This window comes from Hemitrygon akajei, chromosome 18, assembly GCF_048418815.1.
Source record: "Hemitrygon akajei chromosome 18, sHemAka1.3, whole genome shotgun sequence".
Lineage (NCBI taxonomy): Eukaryota > Metazoa > Chordata > Chondrichthyes > Myliobatiformes > Dasyatidae > Hemitrygon > Hemitrygon akajei.
In genome coordinates, this window is record NC_133141.1 from 71630350 (window position 1) to 71649692 (window position 19343).

General features: G+C 45.0%; 1 protein-coding gene across 1 annotated transcript in view; it reads right to left on the bottom strand.

Moving 5' to 3' along the window:
* Positions 1 to 546: 546 nt before the first annotated feature.
* ube2z (ubiquitin-conjugating enzyme E2Z) overlaps positions 547 to 19343 on the bottom strand; it is an 82741-nt gene continuing 63944 nt past the window's right edge. Inside the window, exon 7 of the mRNA XM_073071804.1 lies at positions 547 to 2642. Coding sequence (XP_072927905.1) covers positions 2472 to 2642 — 171 coding nt within the window. The 3' untranslated portion in view covers positions 547 to 2471. The remainder of the gene's footprint in view (positions 2643 to 19343) is intronic.

Genomic DNA, 19343 nt, shown 5'->3' on the forward strand with positions numbered 1-19343 from the left:
AATCAGAACTTGGCTACCTTTGGCCTGCAGGGAAAAGTTTTGCTGTGCAAGAACAGAACTAGTAACCCAGTTTCTTTCTTCACAAATGCTGCCTAACTGGCTGAGTATTTCTAATATTTTGCATTGTCTGATCTGTACAGCTCCGTTCCAGGGAGCTGGCTCACTGAATATTTGAGATACCGTGCTTCAGGACTTTGTCACAAACACGCAATCTTCAAATATGATCCAGAGAACTAGACAGCTATCACCTGCCTCATAAATACATAACGAAACAGACAAATCAGGTAGAATATTTCAAACTGATTGTTATCCCACATTACATAGTAGGGCTTTTACTGGATTCCATTTAATTTGCCAACTCACACTTCACAAAACCTTCTATTTATTTATTTAGAGATGCAGTGTGGAACTGGCCCTTGCGAGTCACTGAGCCGTGCCACCCAGCCTAATCACAGGACAATTTACAATGACCAATTGATACGTCTTTGGACTGTGCACCCGGAGGAGACCCCCCCCCACCCCCCCAAACACACACACACACACACACACAGACACACACACACACACACACACACACACAGACACACACACACTCACACACACACACACACACACACACATACACACACACACACAGACACACACACACTCACACACACACACACACACACACACACACACACACACACACACACACACATACACACACACACACACATACACACACACACACACACACACACACAGGGAGGACGTACAAACTTCCTTACAGAGGACTCCGGAATTGAACTCTGAACTCCAACCCCCACAGTTGTAATGGGTAACTGATTACCGAGCAAGTTATTCCAAAAGACAATCTGCAGGTGTCTAGAGTTGATCAACAATACTAGGTATGAGATTTGAAGTTAGGCTATGATCAATTCATCATTTTTAATACTTACAGTTGCCAGTCTCAATACGTTGAAAAGTATATTCAGGATCGCTGTGTATGTCAATGATCCCTCCCATCTGTTCAACAATCTTTTTGACCCTCTACTGTCAGGTACTAGGTATTTAGGACAGGAACGGTCAGGATGGGAAACAGCTTCTCCCCCCCAGGCCATAAGACTTCTGAACTCCCTACCACCACCCAGGTCTCATCGCACCAGCAGCGTTATACTGTTCACTTTTTGACTTGTGTCGTAAATGCACCTTATTTGTTACTTTATTTGAGGTACTGTTACTGTGTATGTGCATGTCCGTGACCACTGAGCCACATCACCCAGCAACCCTCTGATCCAACACCAGCCTAATCACAGGCCCAATTAACCTACTCACTAGTACGTCTTTGCACTGTGGGAGGAAATCTGAGCACCCAGTGGAAACCCACAGGCAGACAGGAAGAAGGTACAAACTTTCTTACAGAGGATGCCGGAAGTGAACTCCGAACTCTGACGTCGCGAGCTGTAACAGCATTGCACTAACCACTAGAGCACTGTGTCGCTAACATCGATGCATGTAAGTGGAAATTCCATTACACACGTGGGGAAACTTCTTCATCCAGAAAGTGGTGAGCGTGAAATGAGCTGGCAGCGCGAGTGTGGATGCCATTTCAATTGCAACATTTAAGTGAGGTTTGGATGGATGGGAGGGGGGATAGAGGGCTGTGGTCCCGGTGCAGGTCAAAGGGACTAGGTAGGTTAAATGGTTCAGCACATACTGGATGGGCCGAAGGGCCTGTTTCTGTGCTGTACTTTTCTGATTTTGTATTATTCATTTTGTATTTAATAAGTATTTAACTGTACAGTAGTTGTGAGATCAAAGGGCCTTAACACCCCATGGATCAATCCGTGAGTGTGTGCAAAGGCAATTTTCTTTAAATGGAGTGAATTAACTTTGTATATTGAGAATGAATGGATAATTTCATGATTTAAAGATTTTTCTTTTTTGCAGATCTCTCCTCACATCAGCCTAAGGCAGGGGTTCCCAACCTGGGTTCCACAGAGCCCTTGCTTAGTGGCATTGGTCCATAAAACCCCTGTAAGTATACGGAACAATCACACCCCAGAGGAAGTCACCACAGACCTGTCTGCATGTAAATGCCAGTATATAAAAACACAAAATGCCCATACCATCTCAAACAGGCGGTTATACTGAGAAGGACTGGCACCCTTGATGGGTGATGTAGGTATTATAGAGCAACACTCCACAATAAAAGCAGTGCCCTGCCATTAGGGAGTACGGATTGGAGAGCAAAAAACTTTTTAAAAAATTATAATTATATGATTCTTACCAAGGCAATTCTACCCTTCTTTCCTCTTGCTATCATTACAAAGCGAAAGCTGAGTAAAACAGGCTGCCCACAAAGATCCCAGATCTTTGGTCTATTTACAAAACCACGTGTTCAGTCTCACTCCTGGACGGCGGCTTCAGCCCACAACCTCCTTTGGGTCCTCACCATCGTAGGTGGGGCCTGTCCCAGAGTTTGTTTTCTAGGGATGGGAGGCACCTTGACTGTCTTGCTCATTTCCTGAAGAGCTGCTGTCAGACTCGGCTTCCACTGTGTCCTCTTCGTTTTTCTTTTTCAACCGCTGTCTAATGACCTGCAGCCGACTCAGTAAGGTCTGGTAATCAAAATGACCTCGCCTCTCTCCAAAGGGATCCTACAAGAGGCAGAAGAATATGGTCAGTATTTTACAGTGAGAATTCCAAATGACCACCATTATCAACAAATACACACTTTGAACAGTCACGAGAGCACAAGGCGGTAAGGACTGACGAGGCCATCTTGTGGGGCAAAGGTCAAAGTACCTTTATGTCACCATATACAACCCTGAGATTCAGAGTAAAACAGAGAAATACAATAGAATTAATGAAAATCTACAAAGACTGACAAACAACCAATGTGCAAAAGACAAACTGCGCAAATAATAAATAATACTGAGAATATGAGTTGTCCAGTCCTTGAAAGTGAGTCTGTAGATTGTAGAATCAGTTCAGGGTTGAGGTGAGTGAAGTTGTTCACGTTGGTTCAGGAGCCTGATGGCTGTAGGGTAGCAGCTGTTCCTGAACCTGGCGGTGTGAGACTTAATAATAAATAAACAATACTTTATTTGGGGCAGAGCAGTAGTGTAGCGATAAACGCAACGCTATTACAGCGTTAGTGACTGCCTCAGTTCAATTACTGCCTGTGTCTGTAAGGAGTTTCGACGTTCTCCCCACGATCGCATGCGTTTTCTCCAGCAGTCCAAGAGCGTACTGGTTAGTAGGTTAATTGATCACACGGATGTAATTGGGCAGCGTGGGCTTATTGGGCCAGAAGAGCCTGTTACTGTACTGTGTCTCTATATTAACAAAATAATAATACTAAGAACATGAATTATAGAGTCCCTGAAAGTGAATCTGTAGGTTGTGGAATCAGTTCAGAGTTGAGGTGAGTAAAGTTATCTACATTGGTTCAGAAACCTGGTGTTTCAGGGGTAATATCTGTTCCTGAACCTGGTGGTGTGGGTCCTGAGGCTCCTGTACCTCCTTCCTGATGGTTGAGGGGTAATATCTGTTCCTGAACCTGGTGGTGTGGGTCCTGAGGCTCCTGTACCTCCTTCCTGATGGTTGAGGGTAATAACTGTTCCTGAACCTGGTGGTGTGGGTCCTGAGGCTCCTGTACCACCTTCCTGATGGTTGAGGGTAATAACTGTTCCTGAACCTGGTGGTGTGGGTCCTGAGGCTCCTGTACCACCTTCCTGATGGTTGAGGGGTAATATCTGTTCCTGAACCTGGTGGTGTGGGTCCTGAGGCTCCTGTACCTCCTTCCTGATGGTTGAGGGTAATAACTGTTCCTGAACCTGGTGGTGTGGGACCTGAGGCTCCTGTACCTCCTTCCTGATGGTTGAGGGGTAATAACTGTTCCTGAACCTGGTGGTGTGGGTCCTGAGGCTCCTGTACCTCCTTCCTGATGGTTGAGGGGTAATAACTGTTCCTGAACCTGGTGGTGTGGATCCTGAGGCTCCTGTACCTCCTTCCTGATGGTTGAGGGGTAATAACTGTTCCTGAACCTGGTGGTGTGGGACCTGAGGCTCCTGTACCTCCTTCCTGATGGTTGAGGGGTAATATCTGTTCCTGAACCTGGTGGTGTGGGACCTGAGGCTCCTGTACCTCCTTCCTGATGGTTGAGGGGTAATAACTGTTCCTGAACCTGGTGGTGTGGGTCCTGAGGCTCCTGTACCTCCTTCCTGATGGTTGAGGGGTAATAACTGTTCCTGAACCTGGTGGTGTGGATCCTGAGGCTCCTGTACCTCCTTCCTGATGGTTGAGGGGTAATAACTGTTCCTGAACCTGGTGGTGTGGGACCTGAGGCTCCTGTACCTCCTTCCTGATGGTTGAGGGGTAATAACTGTTCCTGAACCTGGTGGTGTGGGACCTGAGGCTCCTGTACCTCCTTCCTGATGGTTGAGGGGTAATATCTGTTCCTGAACCTGGTGGTGTGGGACCTGAGGCTCCTGTACCTCCTTCCTGATGGTTGAGGGGTAATAACTGTTCCTGAACCTGGTGGTGTGGGTCCTGAGGCTCCTGTACCTCCTTCCTGATGGTTGAGGGGTAATAACTGTTCCTGAACCTGGTGGTGTGGATCCTGAGGCTCCTGTACCTCCTTCCTGATGGTTGAGGGGTAATAACTGTTCCTGAACCTGGTGGTGTGGGACCTGAGGCTCCTGTACCTCCTTCCAGATGGTTTAGGGGTAATAACTGTTCCTGAACCTGGTGGTGTGGGTCTTGAGGCTCCTGTACCTCCTTCCTGATGGTTGAGGGGTAATAACTGTTCCTGAACCTGGTGGTGTGGGTCCTGAGGCTCCTGTACCTCCTTCCTGATGGTTGAGGGGTAATAACTGTTCCTGAACCTGGTGGTGTGGGACCTGAGGCTCCTGTACCTCCTTCCTGATGGTTGAGGGGTAATAACTGTTCCTGAACCTGGTGGTGTGGGACCTGAGGCTCCTGTACCTCCTTCCTGATGGTTGAGGGGTAATAACTGTTCCTGAACCTGGTGGTGTGGGACCTGAGGCTCCTGTACCTCCTTCCTGATGGTTGAGGGGTAATAACTGTTCCTGAACCTGGTGGTGTGGGTCCTGAGGCTCCTGTACCTCCTTCCTGATGGTTGAGGGGTAATAACTGTTCCTGAACCTGGTGGTGTGGGTCCTGAGGCTCCTGTACCTCCTTCCTGATGGTTGAGGGGTAATAACTGTTCCTGAACCTGGTGGTGTGGGACCTGAGGCTCCTGTACCTCAGTTGCAAAGAGAGGTGTTTAGTCCCAGGTTGAATTGTTTGGAGATGAGTTTACTTAGAATTAGAGTACTTTAATTATAATAAATGGAGTCAATTTTGATGAAGTAATGAATTGTAAAGAGGGAAATGAAGTTGATATGGTATAAATGAGCTTTCAAAAGGTATTTAATTAAATTGATACACAAGAGATTCAGTAAAGTCTTGAGCAACACACAAACAAAATGCTGGAGGAATTCAGCAGGTCAGGCAGCATCTATGACCATCAGACCAAACACCATACAGTGCCTACATAAAGTATTCACCCCTCCCCCTCCCCCCCCCCAGAAGTTTTCATGTTTTATTATTTTACAATATTGAATCACAGTGAATTTAATTTGGCTTTATTTTACACTGATCAGGAAAGACTCTTTCAAGTCATAGTGAAAACAGATCTCTACAAAGTGATCTAAATTACAAATTTAAAACACAAAATAACTGATTGCATAGGTATTCACCCCCCCCAATATAGCAACATAGAAAACCTACAGCACAATACAGGCCCTTCAGCCCACAAAGCTGTGTTGAACATGTCCTTACCTTAGAAATTACCAAGGATTACCCATAGCCCTCTATTTTTCTAAGCTCCATGTACCTGTCCAGGAGTCTCTTAAAAGACCCTATCGAATCCACCTCCACCACCGTTGCTGGCAGCCCATTCCACACACTCACCACTCTCTGAGTAAAAAACTTACCCCGACATCTCCTCTATGACAACTTCCAAGCACCTTAAAACTGTGCCCTCTCGTGTTAGCCATTTCTATGGTTTCCACATCCTTCCTGTAGTGAGACGACCAGAACTGAGCACAGTACTCCAAGTGGGGTCTGACCAGGGTCCTGTACAGCTGCAACATTACTTCTCGGCTCTTAAACTCAATCCCACGATTGATGAAAGCCAATGCACCGTCTGCCTTCTTAACCACAGAGTCAACTGCGTAGCAGCTTTGAGTGTCCTATGGACTCGGACCCCAAGATCCCTCTGCTCCTCCACACTGCCAAGAGTCTTACCATTAATACTATATTCTGCCATATTTGACCTACCAAAATGAACCACCTCGCACTTATCTGGGTTAAACACCACCTGCCACTTCTCAGCCCAGTTTTGCATCCTATCAATGTCCTGCTGTAACCTCTGACAGCCCTCCACACTATCCACAACACCTCCAACCTTTGTGTCATCAGCAAGTTTACTAACCCATCCTCCACTTCTTCATCCAGGTCATTTATAAAAATCACAAAGAGTAGGGGTCCCAGAACAGATCCCTGAGGCACACCAATCTCCAGGTCACCGACTACCATGCAGAATATGACCCATCTACAACCACTCTTTGCCTTCTGTGGGCAAGCCAGTTCTGGATCCACAAAGCAATGTCCCCTTGGATCCCATGCCTCCTTACTTTCTCAATAAGCCTTGCTTATACCTTGTCAAATGCTTTGCTGAAACCCATATACACTACATCTACAGCTCTACCTTCATCAATGTGTTTAGTTACATCCTCAAAAAATTCAATCAGGCTTGTAAGGCATGATCTGCCTTTGACAAAGCCATGCTGACTATTCCTAATCATATTATGCCTCTCCAAATGTTCATAAATCCTGCCTCTCAGGATCTTCTCCATCAACTTACCAACCACTGAGGTAAGATTCACTGGTCTATAATTTCCTGTGCCATCTCTACTCCCTTTCTTGAATAAGGGAGCAACATCCGCAACCCTCCAATCCTCCGGAACCTCTCACGTCCCCATTGATGATGCAAAGATCATCACCAGAGGCTCAGCAATCTCCTCCCTCACCTCCCACAGTAGACCGGGGTACATCTCATCCGGTCCCGGCGACTTATCCAACTTGATGCTTTCCAAAAGCTCCAGCACATCCTCTTCCTTAATATCTACATGCTCAAGCTTCTCAGTCCGCTGTAAGTCATCCCTACAATCACCAAGATCCTTTTCCATAGTGAATACTGAAGCAAAGTATTCATTAAGTACCTCTGCTATCTCCATACACACTTCCCCACTGTCACACTTGATTGGTCCTATTCTCTCACATCTTATCCTCTTGCTCTTCACATACTTGTAGAATGTCTTGGGGTTCTCCTTAATCTTGTCTGCCAAGGCCTTCTCATGGCCCCTTCTGGCTCTCCTAATTTCTTTCTTAAGTTCCTTCCTGATATCCTTATAATCTTCTAGATCTCTTTAATTACCTAGTTTTTTTAACCTTTCGTAAGCTCTTCTTTTCTTCTTGACTAGATTTACAATAGCCTTTGTACACCACGATTCCTGTACCCTACCATCCTTTCCCTGTCTCAATGGAATGTATCTATGCAGAACCCCACACAAATATCCCCTGAACATTTGCCGCATCTCTTCCGTACATTTCCCTGAGAACATCTGTCCTCAATTTATGCTTCCAAGTTCCTGCCTGATAGCCTCATTTTTCCCCTTACTTCAATCAAACACTTTCCTAACTTGTCCGTTCCTATCCCTCTCCAATGCTATGGTAAAGGAGATAGAATTGTGATCACTATCTCCAAAATACTCTCCCACTAAGAGATCTGACACATGACCAGGTTCATTTCCCAATATCAGATCAAGTCTAGCCTCTCCTCTTGTAGGCCTATCTACATATTGTGTCAAGAAACCTTCCTGAACGCACCTAACAAATTCCACCCCATCTAAACCCCTCGCTCTAGGGACATGCCAATCAATATTTGTGAAATTAAACTCTCCCACCACAACAACCTAGTTATTATTACACCTTTCCAGAACCTGTCTCCCTATCTGCTCCTCGATGTCCCTGTTACTATTGGGTGGTCTATAAAAAACACCCAGTGGAGTTATTGACCCCTTCCTGTTCCTAACCTCCACCCAAAGAGACTCAATAGACAATCCCTCCATGCCTCCTCCTTTTCTGCAGCCGTGACACTATCTCTGATCAACAGTGCCACAGCCCCACCTCTTTTGCCTCCCTCCCGGTCCTTTCTGAAACATCTAAAACCCGGCACTCGAAGTAACCATTCATGCCTCTGAGCCATCCAAGTCTCTGTAATGACCACAACATCATATCTCCAAGTACTGATCCACGCTCTAAGCTCACCCACTTTATTCATAACACTCCTCACATTAAAATAGACACATCTCAAGTCTTCGGTCTGAGCACATCCCTTCTCTAACACCTGCCTAACCTCCCTCTCGCACCGTCTCCAAGCTTTCTCTGTTTGTGAGCCAACCGCCTCTTCCTCTGTTTCTTCAGTTTGGTTCCCACCCTCCAGCAATTCTAGTTTAAACTCTCCCCAATAGCCTTAGCAAACCTCCCCGCCAGGATATTGGTCCCCCTGGGATTCAAGTGCAACCCGTCCTTTTTGTACAGGTCACACCTGCCCCAAAAGAGGTCCCAATGATCCAGAAATCTGAATCCCTGTCCCCTGCTCCAAACCCTCAGCCACTCATTTATCCTCCACCTCACTGTCTTCCTATATTCACTGTCACGTGGCTCAGGCAATAATCCCGAGATGACTATTTTTGTGGTCCTGTTTCTCAACTTCCTTCCTAACTCCCTGTAGTCTGCTTTCAGGACCTCCTCCCTTTTCCTGCTTATGTCGTTGGTACCAATATGTACCACGACCTCTGGCTGTTCTCCTTCCCACTTCAGGATATTGTGGACGCGATCAGAAACATCCAGACCATGGCATCTGTGCTTCTTTCCTGCGTCCACCGAATCGCCTGTCTGACCCCCTAACTAGAGTCCACTATCACTGCTGCCATCCTCTTCCTTTCCCTACCCTTCTGAGCCACAGGACCGGACTCTGTTGCTTCCCCCAGGTACCATTTTATAGACACTGTAAGACAGGGGAGTAGAATTAGGTCATTCTGCCTATCCAGTCTACTCCACCATTCTGTTATGGCTGATTTATTATTCCCCTCAATCGCATTCTTCTGTCTTCTTTGTGTAACCTTTGATGCCCTAATGACAAATCTATCAACCTCTGCTTCAAATATTCCCAATGACTTGGCTTCCACAGCCATCTTTGGCAATGAATTCTACAGTTTCACCACCCTCTAGCTAAAGATATTCATCTCTGTTCTAAATGGAGGTCTTCTATTCTGAAGCTGTGCCCCCTGGTCCTAGACTCCTCCACTACAGGAAACATCTCCCAAATGCACTCTATCTAGGCTATTCAATAGGTTTCAATGAGGTGTCCCCCTCATTCTCCTAAACAGTGAGTACAAGCCCAGAGCCATCAAACAGACATGTGAACACTTTCATTCCTGGCATCATTCTTGTGAACCTCTACTGGACTTTCTCCAATGCTCAATAAGACTATAAGACATGGGAGCAGAACTAGGCCATCTGGCCCATCGAGTCTGCTCCGCCATTCAATCATGGCTGATCCTTTTCTCTATCTCCTCCTCAAACCCAGTTCCCAGCCTTCTCCCCGTAATCTTTGATGCCGTGTCCAATGAAGAACCTATCAATCTCTGCCTTAAATACACCCAAAAACCTGGCCTCTACAGCTGCACGTGGCGACAAATTCCACTATTTCACCACCCTTTGGCTAAAGAAATTTCTCCGCATCTCTGTTTTTGAAAGGGTGCCCCTCCATCCTGAGGCTGTGCCCTCTTGTCCTAGACTCTCACCATGGGAAACATCCTTTCCACATCTACTCTGCCTAGGCCTTTCAACATTCAAAAGGTTTCAGTGAGATCACCTCTCATCCTTCTGAATTCCAGTGAGTACAGACCCAGGGCCATCAAACGGTCCTCGTATGTTAACCCTTTCATTCCTGGAATAATTCTTGTGAACCTCCTCTGGACCCTCTCCAATATCAGCACTTCTAAGATAAGGAGCCCAAAACTGTTCACAATACGCCAGGTGAGGCCTCACCAGGGCTTTGTAAAGCCTCAGCATCACATCCCTGCTCTTGTATTCTAGACCTCTTGAAATGAATGCTAACATGGTATTTGCCTTTTTCACCACCGACTCAACCTGCAAGTTAAGTTTCAGGGTGTTCTGCACAAGGGCTCCCAAGTCCTTCTGCATCTCAGATTCCTGGATTTTCTCCCCGTTTAGAAAATAGTCCGCACGTTTATTTCTACTATCAAATGCATTTCCAACATTGTATTTCATTTGCCACTTCCTTGCCCATTCTCCTAATCTGTCTAAGTCTTTCTGCATCCTACCTGTTTCCTCAACACTACCTGCCCCTCCACCAATCTTCATATCACCTGCAAACTTGGCAGCAAAGCCAACTATTCCATCATCTAAATCAGTGATATACAGCATTAGAAAGGTGGTCCCAACACCGACCCCTGCCAAATGCCACTGGTCACTAGCAGCCAAACAGACAAGGATCCTTTTATTCCTACTCGCTGCCTCCTATCAATCAATTAACGCTCTAACCATGTTAGTAACCTTCCTGTAATCCTGCGGGCTCTTAACTTAATAAGCAGCCTGTGTGGCCTGAAGGAAACCATGCTGACTTTGTACTATCTTGTCCTGTGTCACCAAGTACTCCATCACCTCATCCTTAACAGTTGACTCCAACATCTTCCCAACCACTGAGGTCAGGCTAACTGGTCTGTAATTTCCTTTCTGCTGCCTTCCTCCTTTCTTAAAGAGTGGAGTAACGTTTGCAATTGATAACTTGGTAAGCAGCCTCATGTGTTGCGTGTTGTCAAAGCCCCATATCTCAGAAAGGATGTGCTGTCATTGAAGAGAGTCCAGAGGAGGTTCACGAGAATGATTCCGGGAATTACAGGGTTAACATATGAGAAGCGTTTAGCAGCTTTGGACCCGTACTCTCTAGAATTTAGAAGAACGCGTGGGGATCTCACTGAAGCCTGTGGAATGTTGAAAGGACTAGATAGGGCCATAACATTGCCCTTTTGACACGCCTTTTCTATTTCCTGTTGTAACCTGTGGTCCACCTCCCAGCCACTGTTGGGAGGCCTGCATATAACTGCCATCAACATCCTTTTACCCTTCCAGTTTCTTAACTCAACTCACAAGGATTCAACATCTTCCGATCCTAAGTCGTATCTTTCTACTGCCATTTTTTTTTTTAACCAGCAGAGCCATACCACCCCCTCTGCCTACCTCCCTATCCCTCTGATATAATGTGTAACCTTGGACATTCAGCTCCCAACTGCAACCATCCTTCAGCTGTGATTCAGCCACAACATACCTGTTATACCTGGCAATCTGTAATATTGCAACAAGATCATCCACAAAAGGACTGGATGGTTTGGAGTTTGTAAAATGTGTGCAGGATAGTTTTTTGCAGCAATACATAGAGGTACCAACTAGAGAAGGGGCAGTGTTGGATCTCCTGTTAGGGAATGAGATAGGTCAGGTGATGGAGGTATGTGTTGGGGAGCACTTTGGGTCCAATGATCACAATGCCATTAGTTTCAATATAATTATGGAGAAGGATAGGACTGGACCCAGGGTTGAGATTTTTGATTGGAGAAAGGCTAACTTTGAGGAGATGCGAAAGGAATTAGAAGAGTGGATTGGGACAATTTGATTTATGGGAAGGATGTTATAGAGAAATGGAGGTCATTTAAAGGTAAATTTTTGTGGGTACAGAATCTTTATGTTCCTGTCAGGTTGAAAGGAAAGGTTGAAAGTTTGAGAGAGCCATGGTTTTCAAGGGATATTGGAAACTTGATTCGGAAAAAGAGAGAGATCTACAATAAATATAGGCAGCATGGAGTAAATGAGGTGCTCGAGGAATATAAAGAATGTAAAAAGAATCTTAAGAAAGAAATTAGAAAAGCTAAAAGAAGATGAGGTTGCTTTGGCAAGTGAGGTGAAAATAAATCCAAAGGGTTTCTACAGTTATATTAATAGCAAAAGGATAGTGAGGGATACAATTGGTCCCTTAGAGAATCGGAGTGGACAGCTATGTGTGGAGCCAAAAGAGATGGGGGAGATTTTGAACAATGTCTTCTCTTCGGTATTCACTAAGGAGAAGGATATTGAATTGTGTAAGGTAAGGGAAACAAGTAGGGTAGTTATGGAAACTATGATGATGCGTGGGGATCTCTGGGTCCTGACAGGATATTCCCTAGGACCTTGAGGGAAGTTAGTGTAGAAATAGCAGGGGCTCTGACAGAAATGTTTCAAGTGTCATTAGAAACGGGGATGGTGCCGGAGGATTGGCGTATTGCTCATGTGGTTCCATTGTTTAAAAAGGGTTCTAAGAGTAAACCTAGCAATTATCGGCCTGTAAGTTTGACGTCAGTGGTGAGTAAATTAATGGAAAGTATTCTTAGAGATGGTATATATAATTATCTGGATAGACAGGGTCTGGTTAGGAACAGTCAACATGGATTTGTGCGTGGAAGGTCATGTTTGACGAATTTTATTGAATTTTTTGAAGGGGTTACTAGGAAAGTTGACGAGGGTAAAGCAGTGGATGTTGTCTATATGGACTCCAGTAAGGCCTTTGACAAGGTTCCACACGGAAGGTTAGTTAGGAAGGTTCAATCGTGAGGAATTAATATTGAAGTAGTAAAATGGATTCAACAGTGGCTGGATGGGAGAAGCCAGAGAGTAGTGGTGGATAACTGTTTGTCAGGTTGGAGGCCGGTGACTAGTGGTGTGCCTCAGGGATCTGTACTGGGTCTAATGTTGTTTGTCATATACATTAATGATCTGGATGATGGGGTGGCAAATTGGATTAGTCAGTATGCAGATGATACTAAGGTAGGTGGTGTTGTGGATAATGAAGTAGGTTTTCAAAGCTTGCAGAGAGATTTAGGCCAGTTAGAAGAGTGGGCTGAAAGATGGCAGATGGAGTTTAATGCTGATAAGTGTGAGGTGCTACATTTTGGTAGGACTAATCAAAATAGGACATACGTGGTAAATGGTAGGGCATTGAGGAATGCAGTAGAACAGAGTGATCTAGGAATAATGGTGCATAGCTCCCTGAAGGTGGAATCTCATGTGGATAGGGTGGTGACGAAAGCTTTTGGTACGCTGGACTTTATAAATCAGGGCATTGAGTATAGGAGTTGGGATGTAATGTTAAAATTGTACAAGGCCAGATTTGGAGTATTGTGTACAGTTCTGGTCACCGAATTATAGGAAAGATGTCAACAAAATAGAGAGAATACAGAGAAAATTTACTAGAATGTTACCTGGGTTTCAGCACCTAAGTTACAGAGAAAGGTTGAACAAGTTATGTCTTTATTCTTTGGACCGTAGAAGGTTGAGCGGGGACTTGATAGAGGTATTTAAAATTATGAGGGGGATAGAGTTGACGTGGATAGGCTTTTTCCATAGAGTGTAGGGGAGATTCAAACAAGAGGACATGAGTTGAGAGTTAAGGGGCAAAAGTTTAGGGGTAATACGAGGGGGAACTTCTTTACTCAGAGAGTGGTAGCTGTGTGGAACGAGCTTCCAGTAGAAGTGGTAGAGGCAGGTTCGATTTTGTCATTTAGAAAAAAATTGGATAGGTATATGGACAGGAAAGGAATGGAGGGTTATGGGCTGAGTGCAGGTCAGTGGGACTAGGTGAGAGTAAGCGTTTGGCATGGACTAGAAGGGCTGAGATGGCCTGTTTCCGTGCTGTAATTGTTATATGGTTATACTACATGTATTTAAATACAACACCTTAAGTACCATATTTGCTATCCTTACTGACTCTGCATCCCTAATGATTTGATACTCAGCCTGTCGGCTGCATCTAAGTTCCATCACCTGCCTGCCCTTCCTGACAATCTGACTGCATGCTATCTTTACCTTTTTTTTTTAAAACCATCGGTCCTTTCCTGAGTCTCTTCACTCCAGTTCCCACCCCTCTGCCAAGTTAGTTTAAACTGTCCCCAACAGCTCTAACAAACCTGCCTGTGAGAATGTTGGTCCCCCTCTGGTTCAGTGCAACCTGTCACTTTTGAACGGGTCATACCTCCCCAGAAGAGATCCCAATTATCCAAGAACCTGAAGCCCTGTCCCCTGCACCAGCTTCTCAGCCACGCATTTATCAGCCAAATCGTCCTGTTTCTACCCTCACTGACACGTGGCACAGGCAGCAATCCAGAAATTACTACCCGGGAGATCCTGCTTCTCAGCTTTCTACCTAGCTCTCTAAATTCTCTCTTCAGGACCTCATTGCTTTTCCTTCCCATGTCGTTGGTACCAATCTGTACCAAGACATCTGGCTGCTCCCCCTCTCTCTGCAAAATGTTGTGGGCACGATCTGAGACATCACTGACCCTGGCGCCTGGGAGGCAACGTACCATCCGTTCATGTCCACAGAATCTCCCGTCTGTTCCCCTCACTTTCGAGTCCCCTATCACTACCGCCCCCTTCTTCTCTCTTTTCATTCTGCACCACGGATCCATGCTCAGTACCTGTAACCCAGCCACCGTGGCATTTTCCCGGGAGGTCAGCCCCCACAAAAGTATCCAAAGTGATATACTTGTTTTTGAGGGGAATGGCCACAGGGGTGCTCTGCTTTAACTGCCTATTTCCATTTCTCCTGACCCAGCTACTCGCCTCCTGCAACTTCGGGGTGACTACCTCCCTGTAACTTTGATCAATTATATCCTCGTTCTCCCATACAAGCTGAAGGTTATCCAGTTGCTGCTCCCGATCCCTAACACGGTCTTCAAGGAGCTGCAGCCGGATGCACTTCACACAGGTGTAGTTCCCCAGGGCACCCTGGTTCTCCGAGTTCTCCAACATCCAGCACAAAGAGCACACCGCAGCTATTTAAATGGTACAGTAAGAGAAGGAAAATAAAAAACAGACACTTTACCTGAACTGATGCCTCTTTTTGAGTCAAAGCCAGTCACTTCTACCCTTGCCACTGGCCTACTCCCGACAACAGTCGCTCTGCTTATCCCTTCTACACTTTTATTTAGTTCGTAGAGCTGTATAATGGACAAATGCTCTTGAAGTGATCCATCACAGGCAAAGCCCTCACCACCGTTAAGCACATCTACTAGGAGCGTTGTAGCAGGAAAGCAGCATCCATCATCAAGGAACCCCACCGTCCAGACCATACTCTCTTCTCACTGGGGAAGGAGGTACAGGAGCCTCAGGGCCCATATGACCGGGTTCAGGAACAGGTATTACCCCTCAACCATCAGGAAGGAGGTACAGGAGCCTCAGGACCCACACCACCAGGTTCAGGAACAGTTATTACCCCTCAACCATCAGGATGGAGGTACAGGAGCCTCAGGCTCCACACCACCAGGTTCAGGAACAGTTATTGCCCCTCAACCATCAGGAAGGAGGTACAGGAGCCTCAGGACCCACACCACCAGGTTCAGGAACAGTTACTACCCCCCCTCAACCATCGGGCTCCTGAACCAGCATGGAAAACTTCACTCACCTCACCACTGAACTCACCCTACAGACTCATTTTCAAGGTCTCTGCAATGTCCTCAGTATTATTTACTTATTATTTGTTTTCTTTGCATTTGCACATTGCGTGCTTTTTTATTGATTCTGTTGTGTTTCTTTGTTTTACTGTGAATGCCTGCAAGAAAATGAATCTCAGGATGTACATGGTGACATATTCATACTTTGATAAAAAAATTTACTTAGACTTTGAGTTATAAGGCAGTATTTTCCCTCAGAGAATGGCGAATCTGCAGTTGTGAAGAACTATTTGCACAGGGAAGGTTCAGAAGATTTACCAGCCACTTTTTAGGCTGCACTGCTCCTTGATACAAACATGGGTGTAATCATGTATTGCTAAGGAAGGGAAATGCAATGTTAGCATTCATTTCAACAGGACAACAAGAGAATATAAAAGTAGGATTGAATGCTGAGGCTTTTTAGGGCACTGGTCAGACTGCACTTGGAGTATTGAGAGCAGTTTTGGGGCTCTAATCTAAGGAAGGATGTGCTGGTATTGGACAGAGTCCAAAGGGGTTCACGAGAATTATCCTAGGAATGAAAGGGTTAACATACGAGGAGCACTTAATCACTCTGGGCCTATACACACTGGGGTTTAGAAGAACGAGGGGGGGGGAAATGGCACCTAACGGCGACTCCTTTGTTTGCATCTTCGGAAACAGCTCTTCCCTCTCAGGATTCTTTTGAAGACCCTGACCTGGAGTTACACGCTGACTTCAGTTTCTTGCGGGAACGGGACCCGCTCCGCTCTCAGGGTTTCACGACTGGCCGTTATTCAATATGCCAAGGATGTGGTCTAGGAGATTAGCTCACCTTCGGAGTTCTGGGATCTCGTGGTTCTGGAGACGGGCAGAACGAAGGCTGGTGACTATGCAGGAATCCGGTGTCTCATGGGAGACAGAAGATCGAAAGCAGTGAGCTGGCTGTGTGCCCAGAGACCCGAGTTCTTTGGGCACAGAGCTCGGAAAAAGCAACGCAACAGACTTCTGACATCGTAAATCAGTGAATTGTTTGTTATGCCTCCCCTCTTGCTGTGAAACAGAGACATCTCTTTTCCCCTTATTAGAGGGAGAGAGCCTGTGGTATGCTGAATACTGGGTGAACGAGTAGTCCTTGGGGGGGGGGGGGGTACTGCAAGCCTGAGTAACTTGGTGGTGAGTGTGGATTTTTTTATACTTTTTATATTTTTTTATATATTGTATACTTTTCTCTGACATTAAATGTACCTTTGAAACATTGAAAGACAAGATAGAGTGGATGTGGAGAGGATGTTTCGTATAGTAGAGGAGTCTAGGACCAGAGGGCACAGCTCAGAATACAAGGACGCCCCTTTAGAACAGAGATGGACGAACTTCTTTAGCCACTGGATAGTGAATCTGCAGAATTCATCAGCATAGATGGCCGTGGAGGCCAAATCATCAGATATGTTCAAAGAAGAGATGAACAGATTCTTGATTAGTAAAGGCGTGAAAGGTTACGGGAACAAAGGTTATGGGATTGAGGAGGATAATCAGTCAGCCATGATGGAATGGCGGAGCATACTTCATGAGCCGAATGGCCTAATTCTGCTCCTATGTCTATTGGTCAAGTGCTCCCCTTCCCAATGACAATGTCTCCAACACAGATGAGTGCAGGAATGAGAGATGACAACACATTTGGGAAGCGCGCTAGGAAGGGGTTAATATGGTTACTTTTAAACCTGTTAACATTGTTTTGTCACTGATTTCTCTTTGCAGTGGTTGCTAACGACAGATTTTAGCTGCACATTCAGAAAGCAGGAGTCAACCTCAGTCACTGCACTAATGAATCACTGACGGTTCTGAAGAAATGTTTGCATTGAGGGTTCAAAGGTTTATTTTATTGTCAAAGTATGAATGTACAACTCTGTTATCTGTCTTCTCCAGATAGCCATGAAATACAGGAAAAAAACCACAATCACAATAATAGACAAACACAATCTGCCTAAACCAATAACACACAAACCATTGCACTTTTCTTGTCTTTATTGAACACGTTGTTTGATCATTCACAGTCCAGGCTGGAAAAAGTATGTGAACACTTGTATTTAATAACTGATTAAACCTCCTTTAATGGCAATAACCTCTACCAAACATTTCCTGTAGCTGCTGATCAGGCTTGCACAATGGCGAGGAGGAATTTCAGAACACTCCTCCATACAAAACTGTTTCAGTTCATCAATATTTCTGGGATACTTTGTATGAACAGCCCTCTTCAAGTCATGCCACAGCATCTCAATTGGGTTAAGGTCTGAACTGTGAATTGGCCATTCCAAAACACAAATTTTCTTCTTTTTAAATCATTCTGTTGTTGATTTATTCTTGTGTTTCGGATCATTATCTTGCTGCATCCTCCAATGCATCTCTACATTTCTTCTTCCAAGGCCCCCTGAAAGTTGTTTTGATCGAGGCATGGTGCACATAAATAGATCTTTCTTGAGAAGAGTAGGTACCATAGGGCACCTCTACAACCCATACCTCCAATCTCATCTCATTGATTGGAACACCTGACTCCAAATAGCTTTTGTAGAAGGCATTACCCCCAGAGAGTCACATACTCTTTGAACCTGGACTGTGATTGTTTAAATGGTCTATGCAGTATTGATGAGAAGTACAATTGTTTGTGTTTTATTAGTTTAGGCAGGTTGTGTTTGTCTACTATTGTGACTTGGATGAAGATCAGACCACATTTTATAAGTAACCAGTGCAAAAAATCAGGTAATTGCAAAGGGTTCACAAACTTTTTCTTGTAACTCTGCAATCCTGAGATTAATTTTTTTGTGGGCACACTCAATAGATCCATAAAATCACTGACTTGGGCGTTCAACCAGTGTGCAGAAGACAAACTGTGCAAATACAGAAAGAAATAATAATAAATATCAAGAACATGAGGTGAAGAGTCCTTGTGAGTCCATAAGTTGTGGAAACATTTCAATGAAGGGGGAAGTGAAATAGAGTGTAATTATCCCCTTTCAATCAGTATCTATGGAAATGAATAAACAACCCATGACTTGGGCTGTGAACCTTCATCTGGACTCATCAGAAAGAAGCAAAAAGGATGAGAAGAGGAAGTGAAATGGCCTCTGCAAACAGGGTTAAGGAAATTCCTGGAACCTTTTCTAAATACATTAGAAGCAAAAGGGTTGCTGGTTGGCCTCCTCAGGGTAGTCTGAATCAGAAACAAGTCAGAATAATTTACCAAACTGACTTGCATGAAGTCCTCACCTAAAATATTCGAGATGGTCATGCACCAGATGTAAAATGGAGTCCAATTCTAATTATACAACCAAGATGATATCGTATTTGCAACTCCCCTGAGGAGGAAGGCCTGGTAACAAAGGTTGTTGCACATGCTGGAATCCGATAAGCACAGAAGATAAGAGTGGGAACAAATTAAGTGGAGGTGAAAGGCAAATGTACCAGATGTGGGAGAGGATTCGGTGGGTGAGGGTGGATGAACCGGAAGGAAAGGGAAAAAGGAAAACAGTCTGAAGAATTTATCGTAAATTCAATGTTCAAAGAAAAGGTTGACGGTGGATACAGGAAGAAAAGTGTCCAAGATAAAAGATTTAGGAATAACAAAAATCACAAAATGCTAGAGGAACTCAGCCAATCAGCAGCATTTATGGTGGGGATAAACAAAAGACATTCTGGATCACGGCC